Raw genomic sequence first — 26,751 nt, 5'->3', positions numbered from 1 at the left:
GTTCTTTCATACATCTCACAAAGCGTAAGTTTCCCATAAATTCTCCGAAACATATTCCTTTTAAATGTATTGTTTTATCACAGAAAATAAAATACAAACAAGTAAAACAAACAAAGCAAAAGCACACATTCAACCCTAATGACAGCAAAAAGGGGGAAAAATAGTGTACAAAAAAAGAGGAAAAAGTGGTCAGTTAAATGTGAAACACATTCCTGATCAAAAGTACCCACAACAACAAAACTGAAAAGTACGTCATTGAAAGACATACTTCTCCTCATCTGCCTTGTCCCCATTTTCTTCCTCTTACTGAATTCACCAGTTGACAGCACCTTGGCTAACTTCAGAAATTAGGTAGGATTGGCCTTGTTTAAAACTTGGAGGCACCTTCGAATTTTAGGGCTGTTAGCCACCCTGTGATGTTGAAACAGTATCACAGAGGAAGCGAACAGAAAATCTCTGCAGAACTGTTTAAAACAACAACAACATATCAAGATCAAGTGAAGTACTAATACCACTTCGCAATGCCTTGGTAAGGCCACACCTGGAATACTGCATCCAGTTTTGGTCACCACGATGTAAAAAAGATGCTGACTCTAGAAAGGGTACAGAGAAGAGCAACAAAGATGATGAGGGGGCTGGAGGCTAAAACATATAGGGAACGGTTGCTGGAATTGGGTATGTGTAGTTTAATGAAGAGAAGGGTGAGGGGTGACATGATAGCAGTGTTCCAATATCTCAGGGGATGCCACAAAGAAGAGGGAGTCAAGCTATTCTCCAAAGCACCTGAAAGCAGGACAAGAAGCAACGGATGGAAACTAGTCAAGGAGAGAAGCAACCTAGAACTAAGGAGAAACTTCCTGACAGTTAGAACAATTAACCAGTGGAACAACCTGCCTCCAGAGGTGGTGAATGCTCCAACACTGGAGGTTTTTAAGAAGAGACTGGCCAGCCATTTGCCTGAAATGGTATAGGGTTTCCTGCCTGAGCAGGGGGTTGGACTAGATGACCTCCAAGGTCCCTTCCAACTTTATATTATATTATTATAATATTATTATATTATATTATATTATATTATATTATATTATATTATATTATATTATATTATATTATATTATATTATATTATATTATATTATATTATATTATATTATATTATTATATTAATCCAGAGTCTAGGAGGTGAGCTTCATCTGAAGGCATCCTTAGCTTTCCTTTTCTTCCCTTGCTTCCCACATATCAAATTTTAGATTCTAAATCCCTTGGAATAAGAAGATATTTAATGTATAAAGTACCATGTTTATTAATCCTGAATAAATGATGACAGCTTTAATAATCTGATGGGGCAGACGCTAATCTCTGTGTAACGCTGTGTTAAACCCTGAAGTATCCAATGAGGGGATCATATTTTCCTGAAAAACATCCTAAAACATATTTTGCAGTCTCAGTACAGGCCAAACAAAAATAAACTGCACAATATTTTCCCCTAATATTCATAGTGAAAGGTCCCATATGTATGTAAAATAATAACGTTTCAGCACTTATGTCGCTTACTCAATTCAGAGATGCTTCCAACGCAGGTTGCCAGGAGAGACTGTTCTAAAGTTCGAAGTTCTAGCTGGGCATAAGCATCAGCTCTTCCATTACTGCATATCGATCCATCGTTGTAAGGGCTGAAGTAGGCAGGCAGAGAAAGCACACCTTAAAAAGCCAGAGAAAACAGGCCTATTAGGAAACACTACAACAAAATAAATATATCTGTACTGAAAATGTAATGCAATTCTATATGACTTATATAGTACATGAAGACAGGCAGAGCAGTGTCTCTGAAGCTTAGCAACCCTTAGCCAGTGTGATACCCATGCTCATTTAACACACTCTTTCCAGCAAGCCACAACGCACATTAATGGGAAGTAAATTCAGTGGACCAACTAATTAGTGTCCAAGTAATATATAATTAAGGGACGCGGTGGCTCAGTGGGCTAGGACACTGAGCTTGTCGATCAGAAGGTCGGCAGTTTGGTGGGTCGAATCCCGAGTGCTGCATAACAGAGTGAGCGCTTGTTACTTGTCCCAGCTTCTGCCAACCTAGCAGTTGAAAAGCATGTAAAAATGCAAGTAGAAAAATAGGGACCACTACAGTGGGAAGGTAACAGTGTTCTGTGCACCTTTGGCGTCTAGTCATGCTGGCCACATGACCACAGAGACGTCCTCGGACAAGCGGCTTTGAAATGGAGATGAGCACCGGCCCCTAGAGTTGGAAACGACTAGCACGCATATGCAGGGGAACCTTTACCTTTACCTAATATATAATTATCAAAATCAAACGTGACACAGTCAAATAAGTAGATCAGACCCTCTGTATTTTGTTACGATTCCCTATCATTTAAGAATGATGGGAAGGACAAATATATAACTAGAGATCTTCCGGAATCTTAACATTTGTAACTCTGAGTCTCATGATAACAATAAAACCATGGTTTTATGTTTATTAGGACTGTGCAGAGCATCTGAAGAGACACTCGGTGAAGCATATTAGCATAAGTGAAATATCCCTTTTCTAAGCAGAGAGGCAGTTGTAGTCCATTGAGATGCCTGGCACATCTGCAAGAGCTTTCCCGGATTACCTTTGCATTTGTGTTCATGTACCCACAAGACCTCTGCAACTGCCAGTGGATTCTGGCTCAACAGTTCAGTAAAGAGTGCTTTGTTTGGCCAACATGCTGCACAAAGCTCTTCTTTCAGTGCTTTGCACAGTTATTGAAATGTTTAATCTTTTACTTCTATTACAATTAAAAAATGGATTCTGAGTTTGCTAGTGCTGATACCTTTACGGAGACTTAATGGATTAGCTTTGTTTCATGCTTCTGAGTTTCTTCAAATAACTGAACTAGGATACTCTTTGCACTTTTCATTTGATTTTTGCTATTATTTAGCATTTAATTTTTTTGATCTTATATAGCCACCCATCTCACTTTCATGTAACTCTAGATCAGGCATGTCAAACTCGCGACGTCACATGACGTCGCGTCACGTATCGGAACTTTTTCCCATTGCCGAAAATGGGATGGGCGCGGTTTCTCCGTGACGCTCCAGCCCGCAGGCCGGCAGTTTGACATCCCTGCTCTAGATATCTTATAAGAAAGCAAAAAAAACAACACAAAATATATAATATAAAACAAAAATAAAAAGACATAGCAACTGGACATGATCTAACCTAATATCCATACAACCAAGAGCAGACTCTAATTCATACCTACAGTCCCAAACTCAAATACAAACCAAGTTTTGAAGGCCTAATCAAAGGCCAACAGGGATGGGGCCAATCTAATCTCAGGGGCAATGATGTTCCAAAGAGTGGGTGCTACACAGAAAAGGCTCTCATTCTATGCCCCACCGGACAATACTCCCTATCTGATGGTATCCGATTGGACAGAATTGATAGAAAAAATGGGGGAGGGGAGAATCCCATAATTACATATGTGTTATAATCCAATATGCTTAACTGTATATGTATATAATTATTTATCATACATTTATAAGGCTGCCCAATGCATCAACAACTGTGGGTAGTATACATAATTAAAAACAAGGGTATCAAACATCAGAGAAAAAAATAAGTCATTTAGGTGGAACAAACATACATTAAAAGTCTGTAATATCCCTCACAGAGGGAGCCCAAAACCTGGTGGCAAAAAAAGTCAGGGCTTCAGAACCTGTTTAAAATACGGCTGAGTCAAAGTCATGAAAATCTCAGATTTACAGATATAACAGGTGTTAACCTACTCTCTTCGTTAGGCTGTTGAGCCAACTTATTGCCGGCTCAGCTGAATTCAATAGAAATTGTTTTAAAGTATGCTTTACAATTGAAGTGATAAAACTGCAGAGTACACACACTGAAGATAAGACAAAGTGAAAAATGAACCCTGAACTTCTAATTACGTTATCATTCCTAGGTAACTATATATGCTCTACATATCTGTGCTTCATAATTTGCCCAAAGCTTAGGTGACACAGCTTCTATTTGGACCATTTACCCCTCGCACAGAAAGTTGAAGTATTAGGAAGTATTAGGTGGAACACAGATTTGTAAGGGATCTACTTGTTTTTCATTCTGTCAATATGCAGAAGAGCTGCAATGGCTCCCTATCAGATTATTGGGTTATCAAATCACATCCTGCAAAAATATTAAATGACCAAAGTTATAATTGTACAAGTTACATGGATAACAATTCAGATTTCTGGCTTTTATCTGCAAACAGATAAGAGCAGTGGTGACATCTATTGCTAGTTGCCAAAATGGGGGAGATTCAGTTGAAACCAGGTAAATAAAAATGAGCTGATTTATTTATTGACCAAGACTGAAGTTCAAAACACCAATTAGGGGCAGCAAAAAAAGTCTAGTTTGTGGCTACAATTGTGCATTGGTGCCCTAAGTAATAGAAATTATATTAACACCAGTTAATGGACCTCTTGCGTTAATTTTTTCACCACTGGATTTGTTTGGATATCTGAAGTTTCTATTTTTTTTCAAGAAAAAGCCATTCAAAAGTCTATCCTTAACAAACAAATGAAAAAAAGTACTAGTGTCAATCAGAAATGTATTCATAAATTATGCTAAATTGTTCTATAAAGGAATTTGTTGGCTAAAATGCAGCACAGAATGAAATGTTCCTGAGGGCTGTAAACTGTGTTAGACTGTGGTTATTTTTATAACACTTTTCATATACAGTCTAATGCCAGCAATGCTCTGTTATCTCTCACATCTCCTCTAAGGCCCACCAATTCTTGCTATACATGCATCGTTTAAATTGACAATTAACAAAGCAACATCTGTATACAGCATATTGTACATCTCTGTAATACCACCATCAAGAGTACATTGAGCAAAAATAGTTTCTGGCAGTTCCCAAAGCCTTTGAAATAGCAGTTGAGAATTAAGCATGTTTATTCTATCTTAATATAAGAAACCTGTTCATGAAACTCTTTTTACTAGCCTACTTAAAAGACATGCACACAGAGTGGAATTTAAGTCATTTAAAACAAAATGAAATGATTTAGCTAGCTGGAACATTTTTTTAAAAGAAGTATTGCCTACAACATGATACTTTTTAAAACAGCCAGCAGTTTCTATTTTCCTAGCCAAAATCAGTTCAGCAGGAAGAAAAAAATGCCCCCCTTTTCGTAATGTTCTTTCTTTTAACAGTACTATGCTCAGTTACTTGAAATAAATAACTTGAAATATAGTTGAGAGAAAATATTTGGTATTTTTGGAATCAGCAGTTTTATTCTAAGGGGCAAATAATGCGTATTTGCATTTAATTTTCAGTTTTGCAAAGTGTTTCTGCATGTGTGAACTGATAATTAGAGATTCAGAACAGATGCAAAGAGTGCATTTAATTTTTTCTTTCTATACTGTTGTCCTGATGAAAATCTCTTTCTTGAAGCTAATACATGGTAAAAACCCTACTGCTTATTCCTGAAAGTTATCACTATCTCCCAGAATTGGAAGGGACCTTGAAAGTCTTCTAATGATCCAACCTCCTGCTCAGTCAGGAGACACTATAACAGGGGTAGGCAACCTTGGCTCTTTTATGACTCGTGGACTTCAACTCCCAGAATTCCTGAGCCAGCCATGCTGGCTCAGGAATTCTGGGAGTTGAAGTCCACAAGTCATAAAAGAGCCAAGGTTGCCTACCCCTGCACTATACCATTCGGACAAACTTTTCTTAAAAAGCTCCAGTGATGGATCACTCACAAATTTTGGAGGCAAGCCATTCCACTGATTAATTATTCTCATTGTCAAGAAATTTCTCCTTAGTTCTAGGTTGCTTCTCCCCTTGATTCGTTTCCATCTGTTACTTCTTGTCCTTGAGTTAGGGTTAGGTTTATGCTTTGGAGAGTAGGCAACCCCCTCCTCTCTGTAACAGCCCCTGAAATATTGAAAGACTGCTATCGTATCACACACACACCCCACACCCCAGGATTTCTTTTTGTTAGACTAGATATACTCAGTTCCTGCAACCATTCATCATATATTTTAGCCTTCAACCCCCAGGGGTTGGCAGGTGTTGTGAAGATGAGCTATCTCTGCCCAGCTAACTGGGGATAAATGCAGAAAGCCTGGGGACAATCTGTGGTCTGCAGACCATGGACTGAATACTACTGTTCGTGCACAAGAATTACAAGAATTTTTCTGGACCCCAATAAGCCTTATAAACAGACTTAGAAAATTAAAACCAGGGGAAAATCAGAGAGAAGTACTTAATCAAGAAGTGTAATTGGCTGCTCAGAAAAAGAAAAATATACAATGTTGGGTGAATGAAAAAAAATCCAAGGATTAGAGGGAATGTTGCAAAGATGGCCTTTGGAGAAAAGGCTAAGTCTTGGAGTCATTTTATGAACAGGTTTAGTAATTTGCTAATTCACACACAGCGGTCATTTTATGAGAAAATTTGCACTATTCTCAAATATATTTGCTTTAGTATTCCAAATGTATTCACCAGCCCTGAATAAGTCCTGTAGTTGATGAGATGGAGGTCAGACCATTGAGCAGAGACATTAGCCATGCAGTATCTGAGCATGTTTGTCAGCCTTTTTCCTAAGAAACAGCTCTGTAGGTCAGAAACAACACTTTGAATTGTACCTGACAGTATAACTAGCAGCCAATCAATATAACTACAGAGAGCTCTGAGGTTTGTCTTGGGTAACAATTATTCAACATTTTTACACCATCTGTAACTCTGTTCTGCAAAAGTCATCTACCCTACAGATTAATGTCAGCAAGAAAATACAGGTTTTAATAAGTTCCTCATTAATTAAGTCTGCATAATCCAAACGTTCTCTCTATATCAGTGTTTCTCAACCTTGGCAGCTTTAAGATGTGTGGAATTCAACACCCAGAATTCCCCAACACACATCTTAAATCTGCCAAGAATGAGAGCCATTGCTTTATATCAGGCATGTCAAACTGCCAGCCTGCGGGCAGGATGTATCATACTGAAACCGCGCCCACCCCACTGCCGGCAATGGGAAAAAGTCACAATACACTGCGCGATGTCACATGATGTCACGAGTTTGACATGCCTGCTATATGTAATGGCTTATGCAGGTTTCTCCCAGGCATCACATGACAGTGTGAACTCCCATTCTTGCTCCAACTCCTACCAATCTAGCAGTTTGAAAGCATGCAAATGCAAGTAGATGAATAGGTACCACTTTGGTGGGAAGGTAACAATATTCTATGCTGTTATAGTCATGCCAGCTACATGACCACAAAAACGTCTTTGGACAATGCTCCCTCAGCTAGCAAACAGAGATGAGCACTGCCCCCTAGAGATGGGCATGACCTGACAGGGGAAAGTTAGCACATATGTTGCTCCTTGGAATTCCGGTGTAGTCTTTAGGATTATTACTTGAAGGACAGTTGATACTCCTCAGTGTGGTGGATTCGCCTCCCAACTGTTTCTCTCAATGACCTATTTATAAACCTGTGGATTATATTCAATTTGAAAATATTGGTACGTGTTCAATATTCTGGGTGAGAAGTGAGGGTGATCATTATATGCTGATATTTACAAGTGAGCTTTGGGTAGCAATAACTAACAGTGTGCAGGGGTTTTTTGTAGCAAGTAAAACATTCTAATCCAATTGAAAATTTAACTCCATTGTGGAATTTGGCCAAACCATCAAGAATGAAACCCTTATACAAAGCGTGCCAAAATATTTTAAGAGACCACAAATGTCAGAGCTTCCATTCATGTGCCTTTCACATCACACCAAAAGCGCATTGTCCTACTAGCCGATTCTGAAATACTGAAATACTAATTCAGTATTGTGTCCTGAGGCAGAAACCCCACCTGCTCATCAAACCCACTTCCTGGAGCTCACTCCTTCCTCCATGGGAATTCTCTCAAGCAAATACTTAAACTCTGGTAGATTTATGAATTCTGATTAAATCTCAGTCACAGTTAATCAAACCTTATAAAAATCTAAAAGTCCAAGCATTTCCTTAAACATTAACAATGACACTAATAGTATCAGGAGCAGTAGCAATTAACAAATAAACATACTACCTGGTATAATAACAAGTTATTACTGGTAGAATTTTCATGCAGCAATCAGAACTATATATTTTTTTAAAATTAGGAACATATTGCTTTCCCAACTGGAAACCTTGTTCTTCTTGCTGTTATTGGTACAACTTTCCAAAAGTCATACCAGCATAGCAAAGGACGCTGGAACTATAATTGAACCAAATGTAAGAGATCCTCCACATTTGCTATGTACAGAACTCAAGTTTATTTATGTAACACAGCTTTAGTACGGAAATTTGGAAAAAGTGATTTGATCTTTGGTAAATGATATCTTGATTTTGATTCCTTTGTGTAAGTTCTTTAAATTTCTGAAAAATCAAATGACAATTACATTGATTACGACTTTTCAGTCAATTACATTTTGAATAATATCAAAGAAATGAATATGAGGATACAAAAGAGTGACAAAGAAAAGCTCCAGAATGCAATCAAATGTTTTCTATCTGTAAGTTTCAGAGCAGCTGTACTGACAATATACAGACTTTTCTGGAAAAAAAAGACCTAAGTGTTATAAATGGCTGTCTTGCCAGGTATGGGTCTGACTTGATTATGTAAACCATCTAAGATTGAAAAGAATGCTCTTTATGTTCTTTACTACATTTATTTTATATTGCCTTTTAGGCAATATAAACTCTATATGCGTCTACTCATTACATCCTAAATTGAAGACACATCTGCTCCTTAGAAAAAAAAGCCTTTCAATAAACCCAATCTTCTCTGCGAATAAAGGTTTCTTTATTAAATGGAACAGAATATTAACATCTACATTAGTGATAGTTTTCAATGGCATGTATTGAGGTATACCTTTTAGCTTTAAAACAGTGCTCATTTATTTTGGTTCCTCCTTTCTGCATAAAGTCAAGCAAGCGACAAATTTACTTATCAGGGAATTTCCAAATATTTTGAAGGTGATATTGCTGTGTCTTTCACAAAATTTTTCAGACGTTTCCATTGTTACATTCTGATGTCTGCTCCTTGCTTTATCTGTCTTTATTTCTTTATTTAACTATCCAAAAGCAAATGAGCAAGCAGAAAATAATTACCCACTGTCTGTTGAGTGACAGCAATAACGGCTGCTCTTCTGAAGTGTATTTGGTTGTCCCATCCCTTCACATGTGTATGTAATGGCCCCTTCACCTTTACATGTCATGAATGTAAAACTATACTTGCAACTTCCTATTAACATATAGGATCATTTGTAAGACTGTTGCTTAGCTACTAAGTTAAGAGTTAAGATGTTGTGATGTTCCTCCCAAAGTTATGTAACTCCCTCATTACTATGAATACCGTCATAATCTGTTGTAAGAATGTAACAGAGAGTAACACAAGGATATTAAGCAATTGTTAAAGTTTTAACAAATGAGTCAACGATACAGGAAACAATTCAGCACAGAGTATCTGCTTCCTTTTTATAAAAAATATTTTTCTCCAAAAAGATTGGGTACCAGACCTGAAGTGTTCAGCTTTTTATACTCAGAAAAGCATTTTAAAAGTCAGTTTTGGTTTTAATTTTGACTCAATCAAGTCAACCTACAATGAGGTCTTCCTTCATTTTATCTCCATAATAGCAAACATCCCTTGAAGTAGGTTGGATTCAGATGGAATATCTGGTTCAGGATGCATCAGGGACTTCTATGGTCAAGTGGAGATTTGAACTTGGGTTTCCCAGTTAAATTCATGTAATTAAGCACAGAAATATTCAAAGACACATATATTCCTAAGCACAATTCAGCACTGAAATAGTTATAGGCACGCAGCATAGGCACACAGCTATACCCCTGCCTGATCTCCTCCTGAATCCTGTTCTCCTTGCTGTCACTCTCCTCTAGCAATAGTAACAAATATAGAACAGAACAGAACAGAACAGAACAGAATAACAGAGTTGGAAGGGACCGCCTGCTCAAGCAGGAGACCCTATACCATTCCAGACAAGTGGCTGTCCAGTCTCTTCTTAAAAGCCTCCAGTGATGGAGCACCCACAATTCCTGGAAGCAAGCCATTCCATTGGTTAATTGTTCTCACTGTTAAGTCGTGGGCTCTTAGGTGCAGGAAGGAAGACACGAGGCTGAGTACAAAATAACTCATTCTTTATTCTTGCTAGAACTGTACTGAAACTTGGGCTGCAACCAGCCACAATATATAGTCTAGACCCTAGGCGGCAGCCAATAGGTTTGAACCCACTCTTGCCGCCTGGGGCTAGCCAATTACAGGACGGGAGACAGCTAGTCTAGGTTACTGGGGAGCCGTTAGCCGCTCCAGCAATGCAGGTGGTGTAACATCACAAGCCCAGTACATAACACTCACTGTTAGGAAATTTCTCCTTAGTTCTTACTCAGATAGTGGCAGATTAGATCCTGGGCTGCATAGCAAGAAAGGGAGCAAGATGACTAGATATTAGGTTGAGTGGGACAGGAAACCTGGAATTCTGGACTGAGGAATGGTATTTCCTGAGCTCTGGGATAAGAAGTGAGGAGGAAAGCCAGGGTTGGCAATCAAGGTGGGGAGAGAGCAGCTAGGAAATAAAAAGAGCAGGGTTGATGAGAAGCATGATGGCTGGGTACAGGTAAAAGAGAAGGATGACCTGATGCGGCAGGAAAAAAAAAGCAGAGAACAGGGATAGATGAAAAGAGCAAGGGAGACAGGAAAAGGATGGGTGTTGCACAGATTCAGAAAGAGGAAGAAATCAGGGAAAGAAGCAACAGACCTAAGCATTTCAGTTAGAGTAGTTATGGATTCATGGCCTGAGGGAGAATTTATAATCTAAAACATGACCTTATGTGGGCAATACCGGACATATAGTATGCCTAATGGGGAACAATTTATCCTTCCTCTTCTCCTGTTTGGCAAATAAAGGCAAAGGACAAGCCCAATCAGAGAGCAAATGGGAAGGAGCCTTTGCAATTTTACACTAACAAGCAAAAAGTTGCTTCTTTGGATTACTCATTAAAAGTACTGTGCATGCAGCTCTTTACCAATCAAAGCTAAAGGAAATTATCCAAACCAGTATTAATTTGTCAAACCATCATTAGTATAAAAACATTGAATAGGGCTAAAGCCTTAGAAATCCTGCCACTTGGTGTCATATTCTACAAATATCAAATAGATAGGTTTATAACATAATTTTATTGATTTAAAAGTTTTAGATGGTAACTTCAGAGCTAAAGGTTTCCTTGAAAATCTGTCATCCATCCATCTATCCATCCAAATATACAGAAACGTAAATACTTTAAAGCATTAATAAAAGGTAGGGTTAACAGCTGATTTAAAAAGTCCATTATTAGGTTTTAATGGAGAAAAGCTTATAGTGTACTCAAGACCAATGTATTTGTTCTGGTGTAATTTTTTTGTGGAGTACCATTTGATTAATTAGATTAACAGATAAAAATGTTTGTGTTGGAAATAAAATTCATGTATTTCTCCTGACAGTCTTATTTCCACTGTTTATTATCATCTGAGTAATAATGTGGATCCATGTGAGTTTGTACACTGGAAAGGAAGTCATCTGCTGCTTCATTCCCATGTTCTCAGACAAACACTTGGAACTCTTTAGTAGACTGGGTTATTTGCAATGAAGTAAAATACTTTCTTCCTAATGCCTGAATAATTCTGAATAATCATTCCAACTTCATGATAATAAGAAATTTCAACTGGTCAGCCGAAACTGAACTGGTATAATGTAATGGTTAAGAGTGTGAATTCTGAGCCAGGAACTCCCTTGGCTTAAATCTTACTCTCAGCTTCATTATGATGCTTTAGACATGCCTTTACATGTTAAACCTCTGTCTCCCGTCTACAGTAGAGAAATAATATGTGGCTGTTTTAAAGATTACTAACATGATTTTATTAAATGAAGATTGTATATGAAGGACATATGTAAATGTAATAGTAATTTTTTTAAAAAAGTATGTAAGAAAAAGACAATAATGATCTTTTCACTATCTTACTCAGAGTCTTTTAAAGAGAAGACAATTGTTTCAGACTGCATACATTCCTACACTTGGGGCACAGCACTGTTAAAATTATTAGCAACCAGTCAATGAAAACAGAATCCAGCTATTTCAGTATGTTTGGGTTCTCTGCTCAATCCTGTTTGTCGATCCACTGATTTCAATGAACAATAACAATGAAAACAAATGAAGAAACAATTACCGTACATCAACATAGGATGCAATGAAAAGAATGGAAGGGAGTTTAAATGTTCTTCAGAGGTTGAAGGTCTTGGTTTTTTTTTTTTAAAAAAAACCCAGAACGTCGGTTTCACCCATAAGAAGGACATACATTCAGGATACAAACCAGAAAGATCAGTGGTTGATGCAGGATTAGAAGAAGAGGCCCAAGGATTCAGGTTTTTAAGTAAATGCTTTTTAGTATTCAGAATAGGATACCAAGATGTTTAAAGGTTCAGTGAAGGCTTGCCGTCCCATACTGGCCAGTGGAAGGATCCTTTTATTTATTCTGTTTATTACACATACATTCTGCCTTTCCCCTCTTCTGTATTAAAGATGTCTTATAAAATATTGCTTCCCATGGTTTACTTCTCTGCACTGGGTCCTTCTCATTTCACAGTGAAGTCTTTCCCCATTCTATTATTCTACTAGCTATAGTAGATGACTTTAGCTGTGATGTCATCTTCCTTCAAGCAATCCTATTCACACGAATTCATATTACGGATACTACACTACATCCCACCACACTATGCTATACATACTGAAATTATTTCTGAAAAGCAGGATTGATTTTCAACTTTCAATAATGAGCCTGTAGTCACAGGATGGTCAATGGATTCAGAGCCCTCCAGTAAATTGATGTTACGATTTCTTCTGTTTATATACCGTCCCAAACAGAAGATTGTTTTGAACTATCCCACTTGCCTTTGGCTATTTACAGAAGCATAAAAAGCATGACTTATACTCCGCCACGGAAGGGCCATACTTCTTTTAGATCTATTTCAGATTGTATGTAATATACAGCTCCTCTGAATGCTCAATTCTGATCATAACAATGCCACTTTCAGTTTTGTTTTAAGAAGAATGTCAACGGTCATGGCCATTATTGATTTTCTTTTTTCAGAATCATTTTTAAAGACATGAGAGAAAGCTATTTTCTTAGCAATATTCTGATTGAACTGACACAATTCTTTGAAGAGTGAAGAATCAACATCACATGTTAATGACTTTGCATTGTGCTTTAAAAGTGAAGAATTATTAGCTTATAATATTTTAAAGCTAATAACAGCAACAAGGGGCCTGAGAATCTATGACCTAGAATGCAGACAGGATTCTGCAATATATATTTAGCAAGACACACCCATGTTGTAGATATTTTTAATTAACTGAAGTGCAAATTGGACCATGCAAATCACAGCCAGAAGCCTTAACCTAATTACAGCTCTATCAGATTGCCAGTTCTTTTTCTATTTTTTTTAATAGAGGTTCTTTTAGAAAGGACCTCCACAGACTAGGATGCTACCAGTGGAAACAATCAGAACCACATTTATTCTCTATGAATGAGCAACTCAGCAATTATATACAGATAAAAATATCTGTCTCGTTTAGTTTGTAGTGTTCAAAAGTTTATTTCTCCAACTTCTCATTGAAGCTATCAGTAAAGTTTGAGGTTATAAAGTTCTATCATAAGGTTGCTGAATACTAACAGGGAAGTGAAAGTGTTACTTTGTTCTTTTTTTTTAATTGAAAAGTTTTATCATACATTTTATCTTTAACAATCCCCCCTACCCCTCCCCTATCCCTCCCTCCCTACCCCTCCCCCCTCCCCTCCCCCCCCCCGACTTCCCAGAGCTAAGTACAAGGTATAAAAAACAAAAAAAACAATCATAAACATCCATATGCTAACAACCATAAACTCTAAAATCTATCTCTCTCTAGCTCATATAGGATAACTACAAACACTATTAATATAAAATATATAAAAAAGAGGGGAAAAAAGAGAAAAGAAAGGAAGACTTATTCAAATGCTACATGAAACTTTTTAGTCCCATATTTATTCTGGATATACTCGATCCATTTTCTCCACTCCATAATATAACGTTCTTGCGAGTGATCTTTCAAATAAGCCGATATCTTTGCCATCTCTGCCAGGTCAGAAACCTTTAAGGTCCATTCTTCTATAGTCGGCAGTTCCTCCTTCTTCCAATACTGTTACTTTGTTCTTGTGGTGGCAGAGAGAACTAGTAGGATGAACATGCTTTTTGGAATTTGGCTTGGCAGCCCCTAATAAGCGTCTGATCAGAGGACATAGCCCCCTCAAGCAAGGTCATGTGCTCAGTCATGTCACTCAAGTTTATTCTTGTGAGTCATCTGACAATTTCAAACCAATTTTCTGACTCCAACTCCCTCAAATAATACATTGTTTTGGTGTCATGTGCCTAAAACAACAACTTCCTCTTTGTCTTCATGGAAGCTAAGTAATAACTGAGATGCCAATATATTAGATTTTCTGTCTTCCTAGAATGATGAAGAACAACATATAGATGCATTTTTCTCACATTATTTACTGTAATAGTTTTCTTTGATACAAAAACCTTATACAGTCCAATTTATGCTGGCTGTAATGAATATGTGTGTGTCATAATAACATTTTCTGTATTGTTATTTAAAGATATTCTAATGATAAGAGCACAAAGCTCTCGCCATACAGGCTTGGCTCATGGGAGCAACAGTTCTGCCTTTACAAAAATCTCATGCTTAGTAGTTATGAAGCATGTACGGAAAACTATACATAAGGCCACTGGCAATCAGGATGAATAATGAATAAACTTGGCAGATATATTCAGCTACCCAAGTTAATTCAATATATATAATTTAATACGAAAAATAATGGAAGTAGATCTCTCCAGTTGAAGCAAATAATGAGAAAGTTTATCCCTGAGCTAAGTTTTCCAAAAGATAGAGCTTGATTCCTTGGGTCTTTCCCTTATAGTTTTGTTGGCAAGAATTCAAAAGTAGTTTAATATTGCCTTCCATCAGGATGCTTTTTTTTTTTTTAACTTTCTGATCTAGCGTACAGCCCTGACATTTTGTGATAGTCTCCCATTCAAATACAAAACAAACCAGAACCTGCTTAGCTTTTTTGAAATCAGCTAGAAGACGCTGCTATCTGAAAGGAGCAAGTGAATAACATACTTAGGTATGTGCGTGTGTGTGTTCGTATGTATTAAAAAACATTTGGAGTGCTAAAGCTGATACAGTAATTACTTTTGAGGGTTTGAGGAAAACTATTTCTCCTTTATCTCAACTTCAATAGTTTAATAATTGGATCTCTTCATTCCTGTCTTCAGGTCACAACAGGATTATGGTCACCACCTTTAAGCAAGATACAAATATTACTTTTTATACGTAAGTATATCTTTCTTTTCAAAATGGTGTATGTGCTTTATCCATGCGTCATATCCAGTCACCTTGTTTTTCTACTCTAATCAGAATTGTTCCATCCTATTGTATTATTTTATTTTATTTTACTAGTGCTAAACAGTCACTTTTCAGCCATTTCCCTTTTTGTCAATCAAATAATTCAAATGTTTTCACACGGGTCTGCTTTTAAATGTTATTTCCTTACTTCTGAGTCTCCTCTCTCCCAAGTCGTGTTGCTACATTAAATTCATGGCATAAATGGCATTAGATAGCATGGATAAGATTAATAGCCTAGGAGTATCAGTGACCTAATATAGCTTGGATGGAGTGATATCATGTATTCTGCTCCTGGAAAGTCAAAACTGATGGGAGATGCTTGCTGGCAGAGAAGGATATAGGACAAGCAATCTAGAGAGACTTAGTTAAATAGCTTGTCCATCTGAACTTTCCATCTTCTTGAAGAAGTTCTTTCAAAATGAAATACGTCATAAGCAAAAATTACTGGTGCAGGCAGAATCTAATCAATTCAGCTTAACAACAGACTTAAAAATTATCTGGGCAATGCACTCTTTGCATTGCCTGATATTATCAATACGATTTTTTTTACCCTCCTATCCCTTTCCCCCCCCAAGTTGGTTACACATCAGCACTTTCAAACTTTACTTGCCTATTTAATGGCTTTTAAATCACCTCTCTATTGAGCATTTGTGATGATTTAGACCAAACACACACACACACACACACAAAACAGAGAACTTTTTTTTCCAAAAAAAGAATGCTAACACCGACCTGATAATATATACTAAATACATTGCAATAAAATAGGCAAGCCTCTAAAATCGGAGAGTGATGTTAATACTGAAAAGCTTAGCAGAATGTACTATTTCTGTTTTCCCCCCCCCCAAAAATACATACCATGTAATAGCTAGATTTTGCACGACTTGTGATTTCAAGGCCAGCTTCCAGATATGAAAGGATTAAAGTAGGGACTCATGGCCAGTCCCAGCATTCCTAGGAAAAGATGGGTCTGACAGAGCAAAAGAAATGGAGCAAATATCCATTTTCTTTACAGATATACAGGTGTCTATCAAGGGTCTTCAAACTTGGCCCTTTTATGACTTGTGGACTTCAATTCCCAGAATTTCTCAGCCAGGCACGCTGGCTGAAGACTTCTGGGAGTTGAAGTCCACAAGTCATAAAAGGACCAAGTCTGAAGACCCCTGGTGTATGTGATAGTCAGTTGAAAGGCCCCGCTTGTGGCTATTTTTCCCCAGCAACCTCTAAGATACTCAAAGCAACCAAAGAGTTTTCCACACTGTACAAAACAGCTAACAATTTAGAACACTGGAGTCAATGCCCCAAACTAGCAAGCCGGAACAGGAACCTAACACATGTCTCCATTTCATTCAACAAGTCCAGTGGTTTAGCAAAGTGCATCTCAATTCCTGTCACCCAAGACAGTAAGTAAAAAGTTTCCCAGCACCTTTGCATTACAAGCCTGAATTTCCTGTTCACGGAAAGAAGATAGGAGGATTTAGAACCAACATGCTCAACTTATATTCAGCCCAAACAAAAGGCAACATAGAAAAGAAACTTCAAATAATTTTGAATGTCTCTTTTGAAAAGCAAATATAAAATAGTGCGAGGATTGGAACACGCACAGCACACAGCTCGGTCTTGCATCTTCTTTTGTTCATTATTATATGGGGACATGACCTTTTTTTTTTTGTCCTGTAGATTTCTTGAAAGAGATTTTATCACATCCACTGTACAGTGAATAATTATCTTCACAACAATTACCAGAAAAAGGTTACAGCCTGTCATAGTTTTCCTGGGCTTTAATATTCTTAAGAAAAATGGAAGGTAAAACCATGGCAACCAGAAAGGAAATATCTAGAGAGACCAGTTGTACCAGGAACAAACCTAATAGTCTGATGGAAAGAATAATGAAAAATCATGGACAGATTTGGCCTGCATCTTCCTTCATTTATTTATTTATTTTATTTTTATTCCATTTATATCCCGCCCTTCTCCGAAGACTCAGGGCGGCTTACAAGCTTAGCAGTAGCCTTCATTCTATGTATATGCCTGCTTATTAGGGCTTTTGCCCCCCCCAAGCGGCATTATTACAAAGTCAGCTTAATTGCCCCCAACAATCTGGGTCCTCATTTTACCTACCTCGGAAGGATGGAAGGCTGAGTCAACCTTGAGCCTGGTGGGATGCGAACCTGCACTAATTTCAGGCAGCTGGTGTTACTTAAGGAGGCATTAGCCCACTGCTCCACCAAGGCTCTTCATATCCTTCTCATCTACAAAATTTGTTAAATATCAAGTTAATTTCTCTTTTTCTCTGATTGTGACTTACCTTACAGGGTTACTGTGGCTTTAAAGAACCACTCTGAGCCCCCTGGAGAAAGGATATAATAAAAACATAGAATTTGGAGCACCAGGTGGAGCAGGATACACCTGTATTGTCTCAAAATACTGCTCAGCAGCCATGTGGCTAAAATCATTTACAAAACACTGAAGGAACGAATCAAGAACTGCAGATGTCTTTTGGGAGTTGGCTGTTCTGTGAAGAGAGGTGATACCCGAGACTCTAAGACTTTCCTCCCAGAAGAAAATGATTATTTTGAAAGTTGATAAGGCCGGGGAAGGCAATTTGTCACAGTGCTTTCAAAATATTTTGTTAATTGCCACACTGTATTTACATCTCATAATCCACACACCTCTACGCTTTTTACCCAATCATCCACCATGCCTTATCACAGGGTCTTCAAACTTGGCCCTTTTATGAATGGCTGAGGAATTCTGGGAGTTGAAGTCCATAAGTCATAAAAGGGCCAAGTTTGAAGACCCCTGCGTTACCATGTCAACCACCTTTTTTTTTAGTATAATAATGAAGAAATGAAGTGAAAGATATCCACTACAATTACAACCTTAATAGTTTCCTCGTTGTTTGGTTTTCTATTTCTTATTTTTAAAGAAATTGTCATAAATGGTATTTTACAAATGGAGATGTCTTTGCATGGAATACGTTTTATTTTATTTCTGCGTTTTTTTTTCTCTTGCAAACTATTTTTATTCATTTCTTATCTACAGCAGTTCAGTCGTCACCCCGCTGATGTACTTAGTGTAATCTTTTATAGGAAACCAGTTATTTGCCTTTTTAAATTTAATCTCACTGCAGTATGAAAATGGAATCCAGTATTTCTTTCTTCTTTCTCCCATATTGGAAGTTTTAAGATGGTAGGTCTGGCACCATAGCTATTGATGACTCTAGGAAATCAGCTTTAGTTATTATGAGCTCCTGGGGTGCTTATCCCATCTGAGGTTTGAGGTACAGATCAATTCATTTACCAAGGCAGGGTAAGGTCATCATTTTTGGAGATAATAACACAAGAAAAGCAGTTTATTTTATATGAGGTTATCTGGGATACCTTTGGTATTTCCATAGCTTGATAAAATAGAGAAATAAGCTACTTATTCAACTTGAATAATTTCCATAAGCAGTACAGTCTTGACTACTATATGGCATAGCAGGCTCATTGGCAAGGTGCAGATGGACAAAGTTTTATTTTCCTGAAAAGCCCAGCTGTCTGGCTTGATTTAATGCCTCTGTAATTGCTTTTCGGTGTTTGTACTGCCTTTATTTGATACAGAAAGCAGTGCTTGCCCCTATTATGCTTTTCAGGTACTTAAAAAAAAAAGGATATCCTCAGAATGCCAAATCACAGTGCTTCCACAATGCACACAAAATTATTTTGGACTAACTTCAATCAAATAAATTAATTAAAATTCTGTAAAAGGCTATTCATTATAAACGACCTTACGTATTAAGTTCTACATGTATTATATGTAAAACTAGAAAAAAAATAGATAATGTTTCTGCTCTGAGCTTTTGTACGGCAAATAGGAGGTTTTAGAGAATCAGATGTGTGTATCCTTGCCGGAAAATATTGGGGAAGTTGAAATAATGTTATTTCATATCTTTGTAATCGGTCCTGAACAAAGCTAATGCGTGTTTCTTTTCCCGTTGAGAGATGCCCTCTGTGCTGAGTGGAGAAGCTTAACTGAATGGGCTGAGAAAAACAAACAAGAGTCCTAAATCTCTGTTGTTGTGTTCTGCTTCTCTAAAAATTAAATCCAGAAGACATCTATAATAGTAGATTATTTAAATGAATGGGAAGAAAGTTTTATCTTTAAAAGCAGAAACTGGAAGAATATTCTCTGTCCTAGGTTCCCTCTGTGAGTTGCAGTAATAGATAGATATGTTTGGGAAAGAAATTCAGTCTCTTTGGCATTCACCTGCTAAGATCCTTGGTCCAATGCCTAATAGCAAGGCAAATTCTGAATCTCTGAATTTTCAACACATACCACATGTTAAATAACAACTATACTCCCAAAGAAAAAATATTATGAAATCCTAACACAGGTATTTTATCAACATATCACTTAAACATTAAAATCCATTCAGTCTTAATAAATCTGAGATCCTCATCCAAAGCAAATTTTGTATCGTACAGAAATTGGACTCACACGAGAATCTCTTTCCATTAAAGGGGTCTAGACTTTGAAATAACCCTCATCTGCCACCAGAATCAGCTACAGAATTTTGGGGATACAGAACCACTCATGCTATCATAAATTTGCTTATTAGTTACACACGAGATACACAGTAGACCCCCCTCCCCCCAACTCACCTTCAGGCTCACTGAGAAAACAACAAGGAGTGCACAAATTTCTTTTGGAATATCTACCAGAAAAGAAGGTTAGCCCTCTTGGTTGATAAGTTTCAGCAATGGATATTATTACTGCAGGTGGATGAAGTCACTATTAATCCAAAAGGTTTGAGTGGCATATGAGCAGTGCTTTTTTTGTAAAAGAAAAAGGTGCCGGAACTCACACATGTCATTCAACCCGCCTTGCCTACCCTACAAGGTTCCATCCAAAAAAGGTGCCCGAACTCCGTTCTGGGTGTTCTATGACAAAAAAAGCCCTGCATATGAGTAATACAACATGATTGCGGTCAAATTATTTACAATCACTGCAATGCTTCAGAAATTCTATCAAGAAAAAAAAATCCTATGCACACGAGATCTTCAGAGGGAGACTAGATTATTGTGAAATCAAAAAAACCCCCCAAAACCTAGGATTTTTTTTTATGGGTATCCTTTTTGTTACTAATGTGATTTAATGCAATTTCAGGGCAGTAAAGTGTGCTTAGGATAACAGCAATATGGTTTGCATTAGGAGAAGAAGGAAGGACGCATAGCAGTTTGTCTCTAACCGGAGAGGATAATGCTATTCTCTGTTTACTTGAAGCAAAGGGAGGACGAAAAGGGAACTGAGCCAGAAACATTTGTCATTTCTGACCATGCAGGCTCTCCGCAACCAACCTCCAAGACACTCATTTTTATTACAACTGAAACAAAACAACAAAAAGGGTAGTGAGTGAACCCTGTGGGTGTGAGATCGGGATACAAATGACATAAGCTATGAATGAGATATTCAGGAAGGGAGAAGTTCCTGCTCAGACAGTGCCTTCAGTGTTTGAATATAGTTGTATACTGTCATTGCTGGATGAGCGTACACCATGTCATTGATATGGAAGGGATATGAACAAATACGAACTGAAAATAGAATGCAAATTTCACAGCGGCGAGCTTCTGGATTTCTAAATGGGGGTTCATGGAAGTAAAGGATTACTTATCCATATCAGAATATTTGGTTCACTTAAAATGCACGCCAATCAAAGTACTCCTCTTTTCACATAGCCCATGAGAGTAAGAATGTAATTGCAATAACAACAAGATGCTTTTTCTGCTTCTCTGTCTCATAGCTGACTTCCGTATGTAAGTCTATATTTGGATAAACAAGGTAAAAAGAAGTAAAATGCTGAAATGGTAGAACAGACTGGTGGTGTTGACTCTAAACATCCGAAGACAGCCAGTTTGGTCTGGTGATTAGAGTTTCAGGCTAGAAAGCAGGAGACCCATCTTCAAGTCCCATCTTAACCATGAAAGCCAGTTGGGTGACTCTGGGCCAGTCACTGTCTCTCAGCCCAACTCACCTCACAGAGATATTGTGGGAAACACAGGGGAGGAACGTGGGTTGGATATATTCTCTCCCTTGCAAAGAAGAAAATGTTTCCTTCTATTTAAATTGATTCATCTTCAACCAAGTCTTTAAAAAATATTTGGACATATGCACAGTATCCTTCTTCTCTCTGAACGCCTCTCTAGAACTGTAGTCCATTCTTTAAGGGAAACTACTGTATAAACCAAGCTAACTTATAAAATATGCCTATTTTGAACTGTGAGGAGCTTTAAAATGAAATAAATCTCATCTGCTGCAATTTAATAGAAGATAGAGAGAAAAGCCTAAAGCCTGACATAATGGGTTTTGTCACTCATGACCAGTTTGCTTTGCAGCATTTATTTTTCCCTTAAAATATCCACTACAGAGTGTCACAGTATAAATCTTACTTTAAGACCAAAATAAAGGGTCTCTATGAGAGACAGGGAAGTACGGTTGCATGAATATAAAAATCTATGATTTGTTGAAAAGAGAAACAAAACCCAGTATTTTAATGCCCTCTATTAGTAGCCTCAGCAAGTCCTAGTTATAATAGCATTTCTGTACTGAGAGAGGTTCCTTAAGAAAACAGAGCATGAGGAATGCTCAAAAACTAGCCAGACTTTTTTTTGACCTTTTAGTTTCTAATATTAGCAAGGTGGGGCGATGGCAGTGGGGATATGCAAAAGGGATCAGCAATAAGATACAGTTTTAGAGATTTGTATATTGCAAAATAAGATGGCTGAGAGAAGAAAGAAGTAGGAAGAAGAGAACAGTATTGGCCGCAGATTTCTTAATGAATTTTGTCCTACAAATCTAAAGCTGCAAGGGCTTCCCATTTTAATTTAACATTTACTGTTTTTCATCTCTGAGGCTTTGCTATATCCAAATCCACCCAAAGGCCCAACCATCATCATCATCGTCGTCGTCGTAGTAGTAGTAGTAGTAGTAAAGTTGGAAGGGACTTTGGAGGTCATCTAGTCCAACCCCCTGCTCAGGCAGGAAACCCTATACCATTTCAGACAAATGGCTGTCCAGTCTCTTCTTAAAAACTTCCTGTGTTGGAGCATTCACAGCTTCTGGATGCAGGTTGTTCCACTGGTTAATTGTGCTAACTGTCAGGAAGTTTCTCCTTAGTTCTAGGTTGCTTCACTCCTTGATTAGTTTCCATCCGTTGCTTCTTGTCCTGCTTTCAGGAGCTTTGGAGAATAGCTTGACTCCCTCTTCTTTGTGGCAGCCCCTGAGATATTGGAACACTGCTATCATGTCCCCCTTCGTCCTTCTCTTCATTAAACTAGACATACCCAATTCCAGCAACCGTTCTTGATATGTTTTAGCCTCCAGTCCTCTAATCATCTTTGTTGCTCTTCTCTGTACTCTTTCTAGAGTCTCAACATCTTTTTTACATCGTGTTGACCAAAACTGGATGCAGTATTCCAAGTGTGGCCTTACCAAGGCATTGTAAAGTGGTATTAATACTTCACGTGATCTTGATTCTATCCCTTTGTTAATGCAGCCTAGCACTGTGTTGGCTTTTTTGGCAGCTGAAGCACACTGCTGGCTCATATTTAAGTGATTGTCCACTAGGACTCCAAGATCCCTCTCACAGTTACTACAATTGAGCAAGGTACCACATGTCCTATACTATAACTGTACATTTGGTTTTTCTTGCCTTAATATAGAACCTTAGTTTTTTCACCATTGAATTTCATTTTGTTAGATAGTGTCCAGTGTTCAAGTCTGTCCAGATCCTCCTGTATCTTAAGCCTGTCTTCTGGAGTGTTGGGCTATTCCTGCCAGCTTGGTGTCGTCTGCAAATTTCATGAGTTCCCCATCTATCCCCTTGTCTTTAAAGCTTTATATCAGACATGTCAAACACAAGGCCAGGGGGCCGGATCCAGCCCGCGAAATGGTTTCATGTGGCCCGTGAAGCCATCCTGGAAACAGTGAGGGAACGGCCCCCACTGCCTTGGCCCTGGCCCAGAGACCCTCCTTCTGCCAGAGACCCTCAGATCTGTCCCACTCCTGCCCAGGCCCCCATAGGCACCCTTGATGCGAACGATGTAGAGCTGGCCATGCCCACCCAGTAGGCCATACGCACTCTAGCCACGCCCACCCAGTAGGCCATGCCCACCTGGCCATACCCACCTGGCCCCGAGGGCAACCACAATGCTGATGCGGCCCTCAATGAAATTGAGTTTGACACCCCTGTTTTATATCATTTTATTTATATTCTCTTACACTGGGCCTCTCAGAAACTGAATGAGTGCAAAAAACTTGATCCAATGAAAAACACATACATCTTTATTTAGGACGACTATGTTCTGGAACCAATGAAGCTATAGCTAGTTTGTTGTGTTTGATCAGCAATAGCAATAGCAATAGCAATAGCAGTAGCAATAGCACTTAAATTTATATACTGCTTCACAGTGCTTTACAGCCCTCTCTAAGCAGTTTACAGAATCAGTATATTGTCCCCAATAATCTGGGTCCTCATTTTACCAACCTTGGAAGGCTGAGCCAACCTTGAGCCGGTGAGACTCATACTGCTGGCAGTCAGTAGAATTAGCCTGCAATACTACATCCTAACCATTGTGCCACCATATTTCTAACTGTGTCCCATGTTAGCTTCTTCTCTCCTAAAAGTCTGTATCAAAAAATGAGCTACTCAGTTTAAATCAGTATATAAAATTCAGTGAAAAACTCACTACCAAGGAATCTTTGCTGTGGACTCTGAATTAGTGATGCAGTTTGGCAAACTCTAGGCCAGGGGCAGGCAACCTTGGCTCTTTTATGACTCGTGGACGTCAACTCCCAGAATTCCTGAGCGCTGGCTCAGGAATTCTGGGAGTTGAAGTCCACGAGTCATAAAAGAGCCAAGGTTGCCTGCCCCTGCTCTAGGCTTACACTGATGCCTCTAAGAAGCTGTAGGGAAGAGACAATATTAGTCTGTTAACACCATGTTTGCTCTTTGCATCCACTGCCAATGTAATCTTTCCCCCATTCCCCCCCGCACCGCTGAAATCAATTATTCAATAAAAAAAATACGGATGGAAACCAAAATATTGAAGTAACTCTTTAAATAATGCCTTCTCTGTTATGGTTCCTGTTCTATGGAATGATTTGTCCTGTGAGATTTGACTAGTCTGACCCTGTTAGTCTTTAGGAAGCCTTTGAAGACTCAGATGCTGCCTTGGCCACTGGAGCCAGGATGTTAGACCTGCCCATCCTGCAAGGTGTTTTCATGGGGGTCTACTGTATTTTTGTTTTTAATGCCCCATTTTTGTGAGTTGGGTAGCCATATAAATCTTATGAATAAATATTACTTGTTGGCTGTTTAAACCAATTAGTTTTACTGCCTTGAACTAATTCCTCTACTAATATCAAAGGCCAAGAGTACTTTTTACATATGGCCCAGTCCACATTTGGATCTCAAAGCAATTGCAGCAGTCACCACTACAAAAAAAAATGTTTCTTTTTTAAGGGTAATATATTGCAAGCCAGCACTATTCTAATCATCTCTTTCCTTTCTGTTCATTTTGCTGGATTTGGTCTTGGATTTCAGCCCAGACAGAATCCCTGTTTAGGTTGTCGGATCGTGACACTACCACACTGTGAGAAACTATACTTACCATAGCAATCTTTTCTACGAAGCTCTAAATGACTTGACAATCATATGCTGTGTGGGCAAGCTGTATCACAGTGCCTGAGGCTGCAGAGCTTCTTGGCCTAAAACAGCTTTCATATCAAAACCACACAGCATTTATTTATTTTTAAAGTTAAAGCTATTCACAGCTTTGGAGAAACCTATCATCCTTACAAATGAAAATCAATTCATGTCCTCTCAGAAGTGAATCCCACTTTTTAATGGGCCTTACTCTCTAATAATAGCACAGAACAGGGATGTTCTGGTGCCTCAGGCAGACACCTGGCCTGCAAGAGGATTAACTACTGCTTTCAAAACCTTTGAAAAACTGCCACCAGTGTTTCTTGTGAAAGAAAGGGAAAATTATTAAATACTCAGGGAGTATTTATTTAATTAATTCTGTATTTAATTAATGGAATGTAAACTTAAAGGAATAAAATATATCTCTTGCCTTGGTTTCATCCACTTATTTTCTTTCTGTATTCATTAATTCTGTCCTTTAACCTGTTTTATCTCCAAAGAAGGCATTGTGTCCTGGCTGCTGTCTACTGAAGAATGCAACTCCCAGCATGAAAACAATTTTTCCTGAAGGTGGACACCTTTGATGTAAAAGAATACATCCAAATCATAATTCTCTTAAGGTTTTTGCTGCAGCAGGGGAAGGAGGAAATAAGATGTAACTAGGAGAAAAAGAGGGGACGCAGTGGCTCAGTGGGTTAGGACGCGGAGCTTGTTGATCAGAAGGTCAGCAGTTTGGCGGGTCGAATCCCGAGTGCCGCGTAACAGAGTGAGCGCCTGTTATTCGTCCCAGCTTCTGCCAACCTAGCAGTTCGAAAGCACGTAAAAATGCAAGTAGAAAAATAGGAACCACTACGGTGGGAAGGTAACCGCATTCCGTGCGCCTTTGGCATCTAATCATGCCGGCCACATGACCACGGAGACGTCCTCGGACAAGCGCTGGCTCTTCAGCTTTGAAACGGAGATGAGCCCCTAGAGTTGGAAATGACTAACATGCATGTGCGGGGGAACCTTTACCTTTAGCAGAAAAAGACCCTATTATATTTCAGGGTTTCTTTGGGATAAGAAAATGACTGGAATAAAAGCTCAGATATGTTCCTTCATGCCGACTAATAATGCCAGAAGAAACTCTTATTGAATTTCATCTGTTTTCATTGCACTGAAAACAGATGAAATTCAATAAGAGTCTCTTCTGGCAATACTAGTCAGCATGATCTTTCACAACTAGTGCATAGAGAATTAACGTGTGCTCACCTCTCCCCAGATCAAATGGCACTTTGAGTTTCAAAGGGACAATAGGCTTGTTTAGATGACATGTATCTCTTCAGAAGGGGATAATATTTCTACCCAAGTTTGCCGTCTAAAGAACCTTGCATTCTTGGTATGGCGGACTACATATTTATTAACAATGACAAATATAAGCTTGATTACAACATGTGTAACCTACCCATTACAGAAGGCGCAATAATCAATTATCAAAAAGTGTTATTAAACATTGCACAGATATTTCTATTGGTATACAGTATATGAAATTTAGTCACTGAAGC

The 26,751-nt window shown here is 38.3% G+C and overlaps 1 protein-coding gene across 1 annotated transcript in view; it reads right to left on the bottom strand.

Annotated features, from left to right (window-relative positions):
• Positions 1-26,751, bottom strand: part of ABTB2 (ankyrin repeat and BTB domain containing 2) — a 150,306-nt gene that overhangs the window by 50,742 nt on the left and 72,813 nt on the right. Inside the window, exon 2 of the mRNA XM_083361380.1 lies at positions 1,551-1,697. Within this exon, the coding sequence (XP_083217506.1) occupies positions 1,551-1,697 (147 nt within the window). The remainder of the gene's footprint in view (positions 1-1,550; positions 1,698-26,751) is intronic.

Source organism: Vipera ursinii (assembly GCF_947247035.1).
Source record: "Vipera ursinii genome assembly, chromosome: 1".
NCBI classification, from domain to species: Eukaryota; Metazoa; Chordata; class Lepidosauria; order Squamata; family Viperidae; genus Vipera; species Vipera ursinii.
Note: the sequence above shows the minus strand (reverse complement) of the source record. Positions and strands in the feature narration are given on the sequence as shown.